Source organism: Phocoena phocoena, chromosome 7, assembly GCF_963924675.1.
Source record: "Phocoena phocoena chromosome 7, mPhoPho1.1, whole genome shotgun sequence".
NCBI lineage: Eukaryota > Metazoa > Chordata > Mammalia > Artiodactyla > Phocoenidae > Phocoena > Phocoena phocoena.
This window is the reverse complement of record NC_089225.1, coordinates 104,094,491-104,112,003: the sequence shown is the minus strand read 5'-3', so window position 1 is coordinate 104,112,003 and position 17,513 is coordinate 104,094,491. Positions and strand designations below refer to the sequence as shown.

The following is a 17,513-nucleotide window of genomic DNA, read 5'->3' as shown; positions in this document are numbered from 1 at the left end:
ATAAGAACTTCCCAGCCAAGCTGTAACAGTTTTTGCGTGGTCATCAAAGAAACATGCAGTCTTGTGTTATCCTGATGAAAGATTACGCGTTTTCTGTTGACTAATTCTGGACCCTTTTTGTCGAGTGCCGCTTCAGTTGGTCTAACTGGGAGCAGTACTTGTTGGAATTAACCGTTTGGCTTTCCAGAAGGAGCTCATAATAGTGGACTCCCTTCCAATCCCACCATATACACAAAGTCACCTTCTCTGGAATGAAGACCAGCCTTTGGTGTGGTTGGTGGTGGTTCATTTCGCTTGCCCCACGATCTCTTCCATTTCACATTGTTGTACAGTATCCAATTTTCATCACCAGTCACAGTGTGTTTTAAAAACGGAGTGTTTTCATTACGTTTCAGTAGAAAATCGCATGCGGAAATATGGTCAAGAAGGTTTTTTTCACTTAACTTGTGTGCAACCAAAACATCAAAGTGATTCACGTAACCAACCTGGTGCATATGATTTTCAACACTTGATGTGGATATTTTGAGTATGTCAGCCATCTCCTGCGTGGTATAACATCAACTGTTCTCAATTATTGTTCTGATTTGATCACTATCAACTTCAACTGGTCTACCTGGCCATGGAGCATTGTCCAATAGAGAAATCTCCAGCACGAAACTCTGCAAACCACTTTTGACACGTTCAATCAGTCACAGCACCTACTCCATACACTGCACAAATCTTTCTGTGTGTTTCAGCTGCATTTTTACCATTCTTGAAATAATAAAACATAATATACCGAAAATGTTGTTTTTCTTCCATTTTCAATATTAAAATGGCCAATTTTGATAAGTCTTTTTAAATGCATGCTGATATGACAGCTGCCACATACAATCTAACAAAATTGTTTCAAATGAAGTTAAAGACAACTAAGTGCTACTAGAGCCATCTTACAGAAAAAAACGGAACAAACCTTTTGGCCCATCCAATAACAACTAACCTGAATTAATCTTAAAAGTATTATGCTGAGTGAAGAAGGTAATCTAAAAAGGTTATATACTGTATAAATGACATTCTCAGAAAGAAAAACTATAGTTGTTGGAGAATGGATCAGTAGAGGCCAGGGGTTAAGGAAAGACAAGGGTTAGAGAGTCTTGAGGGGTAACTGAACAGGTCCATTCCATGTTCTGATTGTGGTGGTAGTTACATGAATCTATACAGATGTTAAGACTCCTAAAATTACACAACAAAAAAGTTGGTTTTAATGTATGTCAACTTAAGAGTCCATGTTACTATCTATAGAAACCACAATTTTTACAAACTAAATTTTTTTCATCGGCAGACTACCTTCTCCATCTACCAAATTTGATCACTTGAATGAAATCCTCAATCAAATCTGAATTACTCATTTATTTAGTTATTTTCAAGATATATTCCTGGAAGCTGCTGCCACTTCCCCTTTTCTGCTAAGCCAAGTTTAGCTATCATGTGAATCCACTGTTTATAAAACACTTTACTGTAATGACATTAGTCATAACTATTGGATGAAAGTGTTAGGCAAGTAAACCACATCATTTTTACACTGCCAATATTGAAGTACCACCCATTCTGGATCCTAAAATACACGTTTTAAGTCTCCAGTTTAGTACAAAAGAAATTTTTTTAATGACTCATTTAATAACAGCAGTATTAATATTTTGAAAGCATGTTTGTCACTTAATTGGTTTCAAGAAGTTCCAAAGTCATCTACTGGTGGAGCCCAACATGCTTCTGCAGTATAATTAAGTCATATGCAGATTCCCAGGAGTTTTAGTTTTAACGACCACCACTCAGGTATGACTGCAACCAGATGGTGTGACTCATTCCATATGTCCATCAGTATGCTACTCTTAACTACGCAGCAAACAATCTTCCAAATAGCCATTTGTCAACTCAAATTACAATGTGTGCTAGATGAATAAGTAAGAAAGCTTATTTAGCTAGTTTTATTAATTGTTTTTCTCCTGCTGGGGGAAAAGCTGGTTAAAACATTTTACTAGGCTGTGGAAATTTAGGTGGTTGTTAATGTTGGCATAAAGTAATAAAGCTAATCTGGCATTTAAATCTATTCCAATCTTAGTTATTTAGTAAAAATATTATATACTATGTTTCATATTATAAAAATTATACATTTAAGGGCTTCCCTGGTGGCACAGTGGTTGAGAGTCCGCCTGCCGATGCAGGGGACACGGGTTCGTGCCCCGGTAGGGAAGATCCCACATGCTGTGGAGCGGCTGGGCCCGTGAGCCATGGCCGCTGAGCCTGCGCGTCTGGAGCCTGTGCTCCGCAACGGGAGAGGCCACAGCAGTGAGAGGTCCGCGTACCGCAAAAAATTAAAAATTAAAAAATTAATAAATAAATTATACATTTAAAATCTACAACAAATGGAAGATGCCTTTAACAGGTTATCAAAAATCTACAGACTTTTGATACCAAGATATGCATGTATTAGATAGTCCAGAATGTTAGTTTATCCAGAACACAACTTTAAAACACTGAAAATACACACACACACACACACACACACACACACACACACACACACACACGGTGCAAACTATGATTGTTATTTTGGGTTTTTGTTTTTGAAAGCCAGAAACACTACACTCACTGTAAGGTCCTTGTAACATTTAGGGCAAGCACCTAAAAAATAACACCCAAGTAACAATTTAAACCTAATTAAGGTATTCTTGCTAAAAGTGGACAAAACCCAAGAATGTCTTTACTACCTCGCTAAACTCTACTGAAATGATAGCAAAGGAATAAAAAAGCATTAACCCACAAAGAGAAGAACAGAGAACAAAGAAGGAACCCAAAGGCATACCAAAATCTAGAAAATTACCAGCAGTAACTGACTGTGCAGACTAAAGAAAGCCAAAACAGATGCTCCTGTAGAGGTGGGAGAAGCCAACTAAAGATGATTCCCACCACAGAACCCCTGGAAGATTCATGAAAGGAATCAAGCCACAAGTTGGGGGATTTACATAGGGTCAAAAATAGATTCCCAGTTTCCCTACTTCCATAAGACTACCCCTAAGAAGTCCTAGGCAGAAGTCTGAAGGAAAATCTGATCTGGAGAGGCTATTCCAAATAGGCTCTGGACTCAGGCACAGCTGAGGATCGCTACTGGGTACTATGCTAAGAAATGGAAGCTTATCTGAGACTCTACACACTGAATGATAATAGGTTCTATGCCCCCAGTTCCCTCCCTCAACTTGTGCCTAGAAGAATGACAGCCAGGTTTTTTTTTTTTATTCCCCAGTAAGAAGACTGGAGAAAAAATATCTATAAACTAGCCAAGCGTAAGTTTCCAATCCAACAAGTCCAAAATAAAGCCTAAAACATTGAACAAAAAGACCTATACCAAAATACTTCAGGGGCTTCCCTGGTGGCTCAGGGGTCGAGAGTCCACCTGCCGATACAGGGGACATGGGTTCATGCCCCGGTCCGGGAAGATCCCACATGCCGTGGAGCGGCTGGGCCCGTGAGCCATGGCGGCTGAGCCTGCGCGTCCAGAGCCTGTGCTCCACAACAGGACAGGCCACAACGGTGAAAGGCCCGCGTACCGCAAAAAAAAAAAAAAAAAAAAAAAAAAAAAAAAAAAACTTCAATATAGGTTCAGAATAGTAGGGATAAAAAGATCATATATACTCTCAAAGAGAGAGTGGAAAACAGGGCACAAAGAATGAGTAATAAGAATAGAATCAAACTTCTCAATAGCAGTACTGAAGGATTAAAGACAATTAAGCGGGACTTCCCTGGTAAGAGCAGTGGTTAAGAATCCACCTGCTGATGCAGGGGACACAGGTTCGAGCCCTGGTCCGGGAAGATCCCACATGCCGCAGAGCAACTAAGCCCGTGAGCCTCAACTACTGAGCCTGCGTGCTAGAGCCCATGCTCCACAACAAGAGAAACCACTACAATGAGAAGCCTGCGCACCACAACAAAGACCCAACGCAGCCAAAAATTAATTAATTAATTAAAGACAATTAAGCAATGCCTTAAAAATTCCAAGGGTAAAGTATTTTCACCTTTGTGAATGTGAGGGCAGAATAAAACACTTTCAGCCATGTAGCTCTCAAAAATGCTCTCCCATTAACCTTGAATCAGGAGGCTAATGGAAATGCAGGGGTCCTGGAAAAAGAGGTTGCAACACAGGTTAGGCATGAAGGGAATTTCCACAATGAAGGCAGGAGAAAGTCCCAGGATGACAGCTGCGGAGCAGGCCTAGAGAGCAGCATTTCCAGACCAGAGGCTGACAGAAGTACCCAGGAAAAAAAGAAGTACCTGACATATCTGGTCATATTGAAAACAGTTATATACCTCAGCCAGAGATAATTTATCTGGGGATATAATAATGATACACACATGGAAAACAATGCAAGTGAAGTAACCTAGACAATTACAAACTTCAGGGGGAAAAGGCTGTACAAGAAAGAAAATGTAGTAGTAATATACTACTGTATGACTCAGCTGAGAACAGCATGTATATAACGCAATAAGGTAAATACTAAATAGTGATTTAACCAAAAATTGTGATGTTATATTGAAGGAGCAGATGCAGAGTATAGGTGGAGAGTGAGAGAGGAGTGTTAAGAGGGCCAAAGCCTTATCTTCCCTCTTGTACAGTAGAGAAGTCAATAGATAAAAGCAAAAATTGAAAAATCAAAAAAATAGCTGTAAGCATGCTAGCCAGAAATACTAAGGTAAGTTAAGAGGAAAAGAACCAACTGTCCATGGTAATCAGAAACAGAGAAAGGGAAGAGACGACTGCTGCTGCTCGTTATAAGTCTTGGCCTTTTTAAACTATGTGCATATATTCTTTCGATAAAAATTAAAATTCAATTAAAAACGAAACATAAAAAAGAATGGAAAATAAATGGTTCTTTCCCTTCAAAATCAAATTTAACTGACATATGTGTAGGCTGGTTTCTTTGATGAAAAAACATTCCTAGAAAACATGAGGAATTCTTAAAATTTTAAATCCCTCCTATTTCAAAAATGCCAAGTCTCTTTACTAGACACTAGCAATCTTTTTATAGAAGTACCTACTGAGCACAACTGTTCCAAGTTAGAGCCACCAAGATTCACAGAGTAAGAGATAAAGATTAGAAGAGAGAAATGAGGAAGTTTTCACATCTTCCCACATTATTAGTTCTGCTGATTTTCATACTTCTCCCATCAAAGACCTTGCAAAATTTAACCAAAAAGTGGGGGAAGAAAAGAATTTTTAGAATGACACTACAAGGAAAATTCCTCTTCCTTTTCTAAACATGTATGTTTCTCTGTAACTTCCATACCTGGTCTTGTATCTCCCCCTACAGAATAAACCTATTACCTCTTCCACATAAATGCCTTAATTTACCCAAAGACAGTGACTACGTGAACAGCTCCCCACCCTCACTCTCTCGTTTTTCTTCTTTAAGCTAATAACACTTCTGGTCCCTGCAAATATTCCTCTCATACAGAATTTCAAATCTCCTTATCCTAATCAACTGCCTTACACCATGCTCCAGTTTGTTAATTCATCTCTTAAAATAAGCAACTAGAATAAAAGCAAAGTGTTAACTATGACTTCCCTCCCTCTAAAAAGCAGTTATGGTACCAATCAAAAAGAGACGATGGGGCTTCCCTGGTGGCGCAGTGGTTGAGAGTCTGCCTGCCGATGCAGGGGACACGGGTTCGTGCCCCGATCCGGGAAGATCCCACATGCTGCGGAGCGGCTGGACCCGTGAGCCACGGCCGCTGAGCCTGCGCATCCGGAGCCTGTGCTCCGCAACGGGAGATGCCACAACGGTGAGAGGCCCGCGTACCGCAAAAAAAAAAAAAAAAAAAAAGAGACGATGTCTTACTCAGGAGTCTTTGGAAAAATATGTTCTAACTTAAAAACAAACAAAAACTCACTCCCCATACATAGAACAATTCAAATAAGGTTCCTATCCCTCCTATAAGTTAATAAATTTCATTCTCATCATGTCCAATCAGGTGTCTTCAGAGCAACAGCTCTAATGTGTGAGGCTGTAAAGGATGTCACAAGGAACCTATTAACGAAGTACCCAAAGTTATGAATGATTTACTTTTTTAATATACATTAGAAGAACCAAAGGTTTATATTCCTAGATAATCATCGATTTGACCATGTGGATTGGGAAATGCATTACTGAGCGGAGGAAAAAACAGGAAGGGTAATGGCACCTAGTCCTGAATATCTCCACAGAAGCTTCTCAAGAATGTAAGCATTATGCATGTTGCATAGAGAAGACTGAAAATTGTCAGTCTGAGGATTTGCTTATTTTCCAAAGAGTGTACTGAAGTTAGATACAGAGCTTTCTAAAGAGGCAATAAATTTTAAATTGAGGTCCAGAGATCAGCAAGTTCCTTAAAAGAATGTTTTAATTCTTTTTATTTGTAATCCAACTCACAAAATTTTAATATAGATTTAATCTAGATAAACTGTACAACCACTACTTTGAAACTGACTAAAGGTCAAAGTGTTTACAATCACACTGATCCAAATTCACAGACAAATGAGAGAAGAACAGATACGAACTTGATATAAAAATGCCTTGGTAGCAAGTTATAAATGCCTTGGTACCTATGTGCCAAACTCAAAAAAATCAGTATCAGAACCAGTCAGCACCATATCCCATTACTCTCACAATACACAACAGTTTCTAAATAAGTCAATGAAAAGACATTTGAACCTAACAAACTATTTAAAGAAAAGCATGACATAACTATAAAACAAAAATGTGTGATACATCCATAAACTACCTGTCCTGCCTCTTAAAATCCAATGAAGTAAAATCCACCATTTAAATCCCTCAAATATAGAATTCACAACAATTTACAGCAAGCATTAAGAGTGTAAGCTACCATTTAAAGTTGTGGAGGGTAACAGTACTTACCTTATATGATTGTTACTAGAATAATGCCTGACACAGAGTGAGCAGTCAGTAATTCTAAATAGTAGTTATTATTATCTTATTTTTCATTTCTTTAATTTTTGTATCCCCAACACATGTACTAGTGCCTGGACTTAATGAATATTTGTTTAAAAAGGGGGAAAAAAAGGAAAAAAAAACCTCTGCCCTTCACAATTGAAAAAGTTATCAGTTTTCCCACTCACACTAAATTGAAGTTGTACTACACTGTCAAAATATCTCACTGAATGTAGCCATGTTAGAGTACAAAAAAAAGTGAAAAGGGAATTAAGGATATAAATCATCGCCAACTGTGAGCTCATGTGGTACTGAATATTATAAACAGAGTTCCAAAAGGGTATTTGATTGCAATCCACTCAAATGTTAATGAGCGTATAAAAACAAATGCCTCTTTTCATCTGTCCAACTTTAAAGTCAAAATTCTTATAAGATTCACCAAAAGACTCAAAATGCACACAAAATTAATAGAGTATAAGTTACTATCTGTCTACATTTATCCTCCTGTGAAATTCCAAGTTTAAATGCACTGTTCACATAAAAGGGCTGGTATTAAGTGGGACACGGTGTTTCTCAAATGTTATTTTTTATTTTTATCTAAACTCTCTCTGAAAAGTTTATGAATCATTTTTAAAGGATAAAACAACTCTCATATTATTTACTGATTACACAAATGCTAAAACTCTCCACAAAATAAATAATTTGGTCTAAAGCTAGTCTTTAACTGTAAGTTCTTTAACATGAAGGTAATATTTTATGTTGGCTGTAATAGAATGCCATTCATAATTCTAAATATTTCTGTAGACAGAAGCAGAAAGAGTGACAAATCAATCTGTTAGAACAACCCCATTCTACCTCAGTGACAGTTTAATACATCTATCTCAAGTCTATTTTAAAGTTTCACAATCGGAATTCAGTTACATATTCTAAATAAGCATCATACAAGCACAAAGTGCAGTCATCTGAAAGAAAAAACAGGAAATAAAAGATCAGCTCTGGGCTTCCCTGGTGGCGCAGGGGTTGAGGGTCCGCCTGCCGATGCAGGGGACACGGGTTCGTGCTCCGGTCCGGGAAGATCCCACATGCCGCGGAGCGGCTGGGTCCGTGAGCCATGGCCGCTGGGCCTGCGGATGGGCCTGCGCATCCGCGGCGGGAGAGGCCACAGCAGTGAGAGGCCCACTTACCGCAAAAAAAAAAAAAAAAAAGAGATCAGCTCTGAGTCTAGTAATATTAACAATAAGATACTTGTTCAATTTATTTAAACAAAGACACTGCTAAATATATGATAAATGGCATGTGACTATCCCAAAATTTTAAATTCATGATGGTAGATACCCTTTACTGTGTATCAGCACTTTTTAGGCACATCAAGGTTTCTGACCGGCAGCTACCATGACTCAGTTCATATATGTACATCCACTGCTTAGCACCATACTCAAAAATAATATATGTTCAATAAATATTCAATGAATTGTACCATTTAATCCTCAGAACAACCTTAAGCTATATATTACCATCTTTTATCACAAATAAAGAAACTGAGGCTGAGGGGATGGGTCCAGGCCGACCTACACATAGTGGTCTTAATACTTTGCCCTAAGTCACAAAGCTAGTGGCAGTGTCAAAATCTGACTTCAAAATTCATATTCTTTCAATTATACCATGGCATCTAAATAGCAAAGACATTATTATTAAACTCAATAGTTATATTAATCTTAAAGTATTTTCCTATATTATTGCTTTCCAAAGAAAAAAATCCTCAGGAATTACTGTCCTTTCAATATTTCTGCAGCAGACATTTGATTCAGGATCCACTCTTTCCTTCACAAGGATCCCAGATTTCTGAGTTGGGAACTCTATCTTGGAGATCCTTGTTGTTCCAATAACGTCATGATAGAACGCATCCAATGAGGGCACTGGTTCTACTTAGCCATATGACCTAAGCTAATCCAGACTGAATCACAACTTCTGGAAAAGTTGTAACAATGATATAAATTAAAGCAGTATGTAGCCCCAGGAGCTGGGAGCAGCCATCTCTGGATGAGGGAAATCGAGGCAACATCATTAACCACTGGATAAAGTCTTATTTAAAAACACACAATAAATTCCCCTCATATTTTCAAAGATTTTTTGATGTGGACCACTTTTTAAAGTCTTTATTGAATTTGTTACAATATTGCTTCCGCTTTATGTTTTGGTTTTTTGACGTGGAGGCATGTGGGATCTTAGCTCCCTGAGCAGCGATCGAACCTGCACCCCCTACACAGGAAGGCGAAGTCTTAACCACTGGACCGCCAGGGAAGTCCCTCCGCTCATATTTTTAAACCAACTTGAGTCAGGTTTTGAGTTACATCTAAAGAATCCAAACTGATAGATTTTTTTATAAAGCTGCTTCTCATTTCAGCATCCTTCACATACTGTTCCCTACTCATGGAATATCCTGTCCCCCTTGTTAATAATGCCCCTCATATATTGGGGAGCTACTGATATTATATATCCCAGGCATCATGTGAGATGTCAAACATACACTATCTCTAATATTGAAAACTAATCTGCATCCCAAATGTATAAGGTAAACCTTATCCTCACCTTTTCATAGATGAGAAACTTCAAAACTCAAAGAGACTGACATTCTCAGTACCACACAGTTAGTAAGTGGAGCCAGGATTCAAAACCAGGTTTATCTAGCTCATAAGTACTTGTTCTTTCAACTACATGAAGCCACCTGCCATGTGGATCTTGTCTTTAAAGGTCTTTGCTCAGGCATCAAATCTTCTGTGAAGCTTTCCCTATTCATTTAGGTATGTCAGGGATAGCTCAAAGCTATGAAACATTACAGTGTATCATAACTATGTTTACATACTTAGAATGCAAGCTCCTTAAGGATAGTGGGATCCAAGTAGGACCAGTGCCTCCCACAGTACAAGACACAAGCCAAGTGAGCAATAAATATTTGCAGAATCACCACTAAACAGAGATATGGAGTCCTATCTGTTACAGATTAAATTCCAATAAAATAAACAATTGTCATGTATAATGAGATATCCTTTCATATATAATGTTTCGGAAATGTGACCTCTAGGAAGGAATTTGTAAATATTTTTCATATTACACATTTGCTGCAACAAAGTAAATTTATACTTGCAAATGGCTACACAGAAATGTCAGAAATCCAGAAGAGTAAATATATACTTTCCAAACTAAATACTTTAAATGTATCAAAGGACCTTGTGTTTAGTAAAAACACTGGCATACTTATTATGCACATAATGCAAGTATACTCAAAACAAATTGGACTACTGGCTTCATTTTAAAACCAAAAGTTGCCCACAAACTAAGTCTTTATTTGTAAATGAAAAGAATGAATCAGACTATCTCCTAAATACTACCTAGCTCTAGGATTGTGTTGTACTTCAATAACAACACTATCAACTTCTCAGAGTGCTTTCTTGACTCTACAATCTAAAAGTAACCTCTCCGGCTTCCCAGGTGGCACAGTGGTTAAGAATCCGCCTGCTAATGCAGGAGACACAGGTTCAAGCCCTGGTCTGGGAAGATACTGAGCCCTCTGGCCACAACTACTGAAGCCCGCACACCTAGAGCCCGTGCTCTGCAACAAGAGAAGCCACCGCAGTAAGAAGCCCATGAGTTGCAACTAAGAGTAGACCCTGCTCGCTGCAACTAAAGAAAGACCGCGCGCAGCAACAAAGACCCAACGCAGCCAAAAATAAATTGAAATAAATTTTTAAAATATATATATAAAATAAATGTGACCTCTCAGAGAAGGTCTCTCCTATCATACTATTTTAGTGCATACTTGCCCCTGACATTTTTCTCATTTGATTACTTATTATGTGTTCCCATCTCCTCCACTAGAATGTAAGCACCAAGAGAACAAGGATTTTGCTCTAATCATCAGCACAGTCCAAGGCTTTACAAAGAACCTAGTAGGCACCCAATAAGTGTTTATTGAAGAAATAACAGTCATGGAAGAGTATTAATGCTTCTTTGCCCAACTTAAGAAGAAAACAAAACAAATCGTACTCTACTAGGCATACCTTGCATTTTCCAAGAATGAGTTTTCTCATATATCCATTGCCTCAGTATTACTCTTACAAAGTTTTTTGGGGGAGAAGTGGGTACCAAATTACTTTATTTCAAAGAATGGTACAAGTAAAAGAACTTAAGTAGATATTTGGTGGACCAAAGGTTTTACGAACATTTAGTAACTACCACTTCGTCAATAACTTAGTGAATACAAAATAATTTAGCATATAAAAGCAACTTATTCAGTTCCAAAATCATCCACAAACTCTCCAAAAGAAACCTTCAATCACAGCAACAAAAGTCTTATGAAAACGCAGCTTAATGTAGCAAAGAGGAAGAAGTACAAACCATCCCAGTAATTCAAGACGGTGGTCTCCCTTTTTCTGAAACAACGCTGTCTTTCCATCTCTCCTCATTTCTGTACACAGCCAAGACACTTAGCTATTGACAGAGAAATCTTACAGATACCACCACCCTATTTACAATGACACAGCTCCGAGTCAATTCCTTACTTCCACTAAAACTTCCCCCAAACTCCTCAAGACTCTCTGGACCATAAAGCTAAAGCCCCGCAGCCTCACTTCTGCTTTCTCTGCCTCCCTCTCCCGCAATTAATCTTCTCTAACTTTTCCCTTGGGAATCACATCTCTGTCATCACGACATTTTAATCCCGCTACTATTCCTAAATGCCAGCTTCCTCCCACTGACCTAGGTACTCTCGACCCGAGGAAAAAAAGCCCAAGCTAAGCGTCCCTGCTCTCTCCCACCCCAGCTTCTCCCCCACCCCCCAACGGCGCCCGGCAGGTGTATTGCTCGGGACCGCCGCGCCCCGGCGGAGAGGCGGGGCACACAAAGGACCCGCACGGCCGTCCCCAGCCTCCTCCCGTCTTTCCCCTGCAGTCCCGTCGGGTCAGCGCCCGGGAGAGCCGAGGCCCGAGGGAGGCGGCGCCGGCTCCGCGGGGACTAGAGATGCTCACGCCGGGTGCCCCCTCCAGACCCCAACCCCGCCCACGCCCCACCCACAAAGGCTGCCCCGGGCCTGGACCCTCGCCCGGCGAAATCGAAAGCGCATCCCCAGCCCGGCGGCCCGGGCCCAGCGCATCCTGGCCCCTGGCCTCGACCGCCCCCCCCCCGCGAGCCCGCGCCCCAACCGCCGCCGCCAGCCGGACCCCCAAAGGACCCCCACCCAGCCGCCCGCTCCCCACGCCCGGGGAAGGGCCCCCCGCCCGCCCGGCGGCCCCGCACTCACAGGCTGCCGGAACAGGAGGTACAGACGAAGGAGCCGACCGTCATGTTCACGTAGGTGGGGCCGCGCTGGTCGCAGTCGAAGCACTTTCGGTTGTGCGGGAGGCCGGTCATGTCCCGCAGCATCTTCAGGTGCTTCTCCTCCTGCTTCCGCTTCGCGCTGGCCGCCATGGCTGCGGCGCCGAGAGAGGAGGCCGGCAGGGCCGGGAGCCGGGCGGCGCTGCGCCGGGGACCCGCGGTCCCACCGGCCGCCCTGGCCGCGGCCGCCGCCCTCCGTCAGCGCGCGCCGCCCGCGCCGGACCCGGCCGCCGCGGCGGGACTCGACTGGACTGGGCGCGGCGCGGACGCTGCGGAGCGCGGGCTGACGGGCCACACCAACCGGCCCACCTGGGACAACCGCCACCGCCACCGCCGCCGCCGCCACCTTCCCGACTTCTCCTGAGGGGAAAAGACGAGGAAGGAGGACGGCAAGAGGAAGCCCGTCCCGGGCGGCCGGAGGCCAAGTGTCGGCCGGCGCCTTCTGCTGGACAGGAGGAGTTACTGCGGCCACGCTTACAGGGCTAAGCGCATTACTTGGGTTACCTTACCCCCGATGCCTAAAGCTCTCCAAGGGCTGCCCACTGCTTTGGGGATAATTCCAAGTTCCTCACCGTGTGCCCTAAACAGCGCTCCATCATCTAGCCCAGGCTGCCTCTCTCACTTCATCCTGGGTTATTCAGCCACAGTGGATTTCCATTTGTATCCGAACACAGCAAGCTCCCTCCTGACTCAGGACCCTTGCCCTTGCTGTTCTCTCTATAGCGGGGTTTCTCAACCATGCCACTGTTGACGTTTTGGACTAGTTAATTTTTTGGTGTGGAGGCTATCCTGTGCGGTGTTAGGATATTGAGCATCATCCCTGGCCTTTATCCACTAGATGCCAGAACGACCTCCCCACCCTTCCCACAGCTGTGGCAACCAAAATTCCCCGGACATTGCTGTATGTGGAGCGATGATAGAGGGAAGTGAAATCAACGGGACTGCGGACCATTGCTACACGTGGAAGACCACGGCATACATGCATCCATGCAGCCTGGAAAGTGCAGTATTTCCATGTGAATATTTCCACGTTCCTGGAAAGTCACTTTCCATGAAATGGCTGTGTTGTATCGTCTTCAAGGTTCTAGCTGTTTAAAATCCTACTCCTTCTTTAGTGTTTACTATGTTTTATCTGGGATCTCCCTTTAGGCTCCAAAAACAGCCTACACCCCAGTGTTTTCTTCACTACTCCACCCTCTGCCCCTCCCAGAGCTGGAGGCTAGGTGCTCAGTATTTATGGAATGAATGCATTAAGTACCTAATTTAATCTTAACAAGATCTCTTGTTAAGGTAAGCATTATTGTTCTTTCCATTTTACAAATCTGGAAGCCAAAGCTCTGGAGGATTAAGTAAATTTACCCTAGGATACGTGTGGGTTGGCCCAGATAGTCAGACTGTCGGACTCAAATCTCTTAATCACTCCAAAAATCCACAACCAGCAGGACGTTAAAAATCATCCCTGCCCCTCATTTTCCAAAAGAATACAGGGAGACCCAGTGAGTCCAAAGTCATTCAGCCATTGAATGACTGAAAGTAAGATTAGAATCCAGGTTTCCTAATTGCCAAGGCCAGCCTCCAGATCTCCCATGAAAGTGACTGGATAAATCAACCAAGTGAGACTTCATATTGATTATTATACTGAGAAATGGAATATTGCCTGCCATATCAGTAAACAAAGAATGTCACTGTCATCAGTGATTGCAGCCACAGCTGATGGTGGGCTGGTGACCCCTGAGGAAACTCAGGAAGGAAAGAATACCTGCCATCAACAGCCATCAGACTGCAGCCACTCCCTGCGGTGAGCCCTGAGGAAACTCAGGCTGTGACAAGGTGGGATGTCGGCCCCAGATAGCTGAGGTGGCCTATCAAAGGAATGATTTCAGTGAGCCCAGACTCTTGCATCTTCTCATACATAGAAAAGCACTAAATTCCTTTACTTGAGATGTCTGGTTTTCTTTAACAATAATCTTTTGATGTTCTGACTACCTGCCCTTTGTTGCAAAACTCTATATAACCTGTCCCGCCCCCCCTCACCTCCTTGGAGCAGTTCTCTCAGGGTTGTTTGAGATGCTGCCTCCCGGGCTTGAAGTCCTAAAAATTCCCGCTGAATAAAACATAACTCAGTTTTAGGTTGTGAATTTTTTTTTTCAGTCAACAATACTATCAAAAATAATCTTTTTTTTTTTTTTTTTTTTTTTTGCGGTACGCGGGCCTCTCACTGTTGTGGCCTCTCCCGTTGCGGAGCACAGGCTCCGGACGCGCAGGCTCAGCGGCCATGGCTCACGGGCCCAGCCGCTCCGCGGCATGTGGGATCTTCCCGGACCAGGGCACGAACCCGCGTCCCCTGCATCGGCAGGCGGACTCTCAACCACTGCGCCACCAGGGAAGCCCAATAATAATCTTTTTAATATTAAAAGAAAGGCATCAACAGATTTTGGATTGGCCAATGGATTTTTTTTAATTTATTTATTTTTTGAACTTCTTTATTTTATGTATTTATTTTTTTGGCTGCACTGGGTCTTCATTGCTGTGCACAGGCTTTCTCTAGTTGCGGCTAGCAGGGGCTACTCTTGGTTGTGGTGTGCGGGCTTCTCATTGCTGTGGCTTCTCTTGTTGCAGAGCATGGGCTTTAGGTGCGTGGGCTTCAGTAGTTGTGGCTCACGGGCTCTAGAATGCAGGCTCAGTAGTTGTGGCACATGGGCTTAGTTGCTCCACGGCATGTGGGATCTTCCCAGACCAGGGCTCGAACCTGTGTCCCCTGCATTGGCAGGCAGATTCTTAACCACTGCACCACCAGGGAAGCCCCAACTCCCAAGTCTTTTTGACAAAACCCTTGAGTTAAGGGCAACTGGAGTGTCATTGCCGCAGGATCCCTGGCTGTTTAGGAGAGGAGAGTACTGATATGTTCAATCCTGGACTGATCAAAACAAGGCTTACTCAGCCCCCCTCTGACTAAACGTGACACCCAGCAGCCTGTTATTCATCACCAACAAATGCACTCAACCCACAGCCAATGGCTTACCTGTTTCTATGTTTATAACGCTCACTTGTCATTTGTATGTTTTCTGTTTGTTCATCTGTACATGGTCTATCGTCTGATAAATGCCAAAATCAGAAGGCGCGACCGTAGCCCCAGTACAAACAGTTTAATACATGGTTGTTGTATTATTGTGTTGTTGTTTTGAGTCAGGAGAAGGTACTTCCAGACTGTCGTTCTATAGGAAGGTGAAGTCCAAAACGTTTTCTCCAAATAAAGCCGAAAGTGGTTATGACCTGCTGAATTTTAGCTTTCTTATACCCCATATAATATCAAAGTAGGCTTCTACTTTCTCAGATCCCAAGGATAGTTTGCAGCATGTCAAGCAAAACTATTGATTTTCTTTAATTTTCTTAACCCTCACAACAATGCAGAAGGAGGTATTATTATCCCCATTTTATGTACGAGGAAGCTGAGGCTCTGAAATGCTGGCTTGCCGAAGGCCTCGCCATAAGTGAAGCATGAAGCTGGAATGCAAACCCAGATCCGGCTGCAAGGCGCCAACTTCTTCTTCCAATAACTGAATACCGATCCTGCATATTGGATTTGCAAAGCAGAAGTTACTTTCAGAGGAGTTAGCTCTGCAGCCAGAGTGATCTTTCCAAATGCAAATATGATTCAGGCATCCTCAGTCTCCTCCCCCTGCCTTTCAGAGACTTCCCATTGCTGATAGGAAGATAGAGACCCTAGGAGACCCAGAGGCCCTGTGGTCCAACCCCAGTTCCTGTGCCCGATGTACAGTGAAGCCAAACAAACTGAAACGTTGAAGTCTGGAGCAGAGAGAAGTTTATTGCAAGGGCCACACAAGGGGAATGGGTGGGTCATGCCCAAAAGACCTGAACTCTTAATGGTTTACAGGGAAAAGCTTTCATAGGCACAATTTGGTGGGAAGTCTGCATGATCTTCCTCTGATTGGTTGGTGGAGAGGTAACACAGTGGTGTTCCAGAACTCTCTATCATCAGCTTTCTGGTTCCTACCAGCCTGGGGTCCATGTGCTGTATTCAGCCTGAAGTTACCATCCTCCACGTGGGTGGTGGCCTTAGTTCCTGTAGAAGGACTCAGAGATTCCTATCAGATTGTTGTGTATATCCCTTAAGGAGGAACTAGGACCCTGCCCCATCATTGCAGTATTGCTTCTGACTGCCTTTGCCTTGTTTCTGCATTCCCTCAGGCCTCTAATTAATAACAGCATGAATTTGCCCTTTGGAACTCAGGAAAGGTCCAGGAGGCTGAAACCTTTTCCCTACAAACAAGGAATAGGGGACAAGCCAAGGCTTTTGTGCCCCGTAGGGCCCCACAAGGTCTTGCTGGGTTTCAGCCCTGCACAGGCAGCCTCCTTCCTGCTACCCATGCTGGTCTCCCCGACCCTGCCCCAGCTCCACCCTAAGTCTCCACCAGTCTGCTCCAACCCCTCTGCCTTCTAAGTTTTTTATATTCTCTTCTCTCCCACTGCAGGGCCTTTGCAAATGCCATTGATGCGTCTCAATCCCTCTCCTCTTTCCCTTCTCATTTCTCAGATCCAGCTCAATATCTGTTTTTCAGAGATCCTTCCCTGTCCTGCCTAATCAAGTCAGACCCTATAATATGTGCTCACGGTACTGAAACAGGAGAGCAGGGCACAGCATCTAAAAGAGTGACATAGCTCTTGAGGATACGACATAAACTGGTTAGAACCTACTACGTCCAAGATGGTGGAAGATTCCACTTCCAGTGGACCTTGAGCCGCATTATGCGCTCACTGCTGTATATTAGCGTCTAAATTACATGCCTACAGGTGCCATGACAGTTCCTAGGCTAACCATAAAAGGTCAAAAAGTGGGCAGTAGCCCAATTCCTGGAAATCTCTCGCCCTTCCCCAAAACAGTTGGAATACTCCTCCCTGTCGTTAGCCTGTGAAATTACCCAGCCCATAAAAACTAACCACCCCATATTTCAGGGCCTTTTGCCTTCTGAGTGGCCCATACTCTGTGGAGTGTGTTTCTCCCAGGACCTCTCTTGCGTTTTTAGACAGACTACATTCTCTCTATAGAACGTGTATCTCTCTAAATAAATCCACTTCTTACCTATCATTATGCCTCTTGCTGAACTCCTTCTGTGCTGAGACATAAAGAACCTGAGCTTCATTTAGTCCTGAGACTAGTTGTGC

At 42.9% G+C, this 17,513-nt stretch overlaps 1 protein-coding gene across 4 annotated transcripts in view; it reads right to left on the bottom strand.

Moving 5' to 3' along the window:
* Positions 1-12,645, bottom strand: part of AGFG1 (ArfGAP with FG repeats 1) — a 72,061-nt gene extending 59,416 nt beyond the window's left edge. For 3 of the 4 annotated variants that reach the window (XM_065880362.1, XM_065880364.1, XM_065880365.1), the window contains exon 1: positions 12,256-12,422. In XM_065880362.1, the coding sequence (XP_065736434.1) occupies positions 12,256-12,422 (167 nt within the window). Of the gene's footprint in view, positions 1-12,255 lie in introns of all 4 variants that reach the window. The other variant, XM_065880363.1, reaches the window with a different exon arrangement.
* Positions 12,646-17,513: the final 4,868 nt, after the last annotated feature.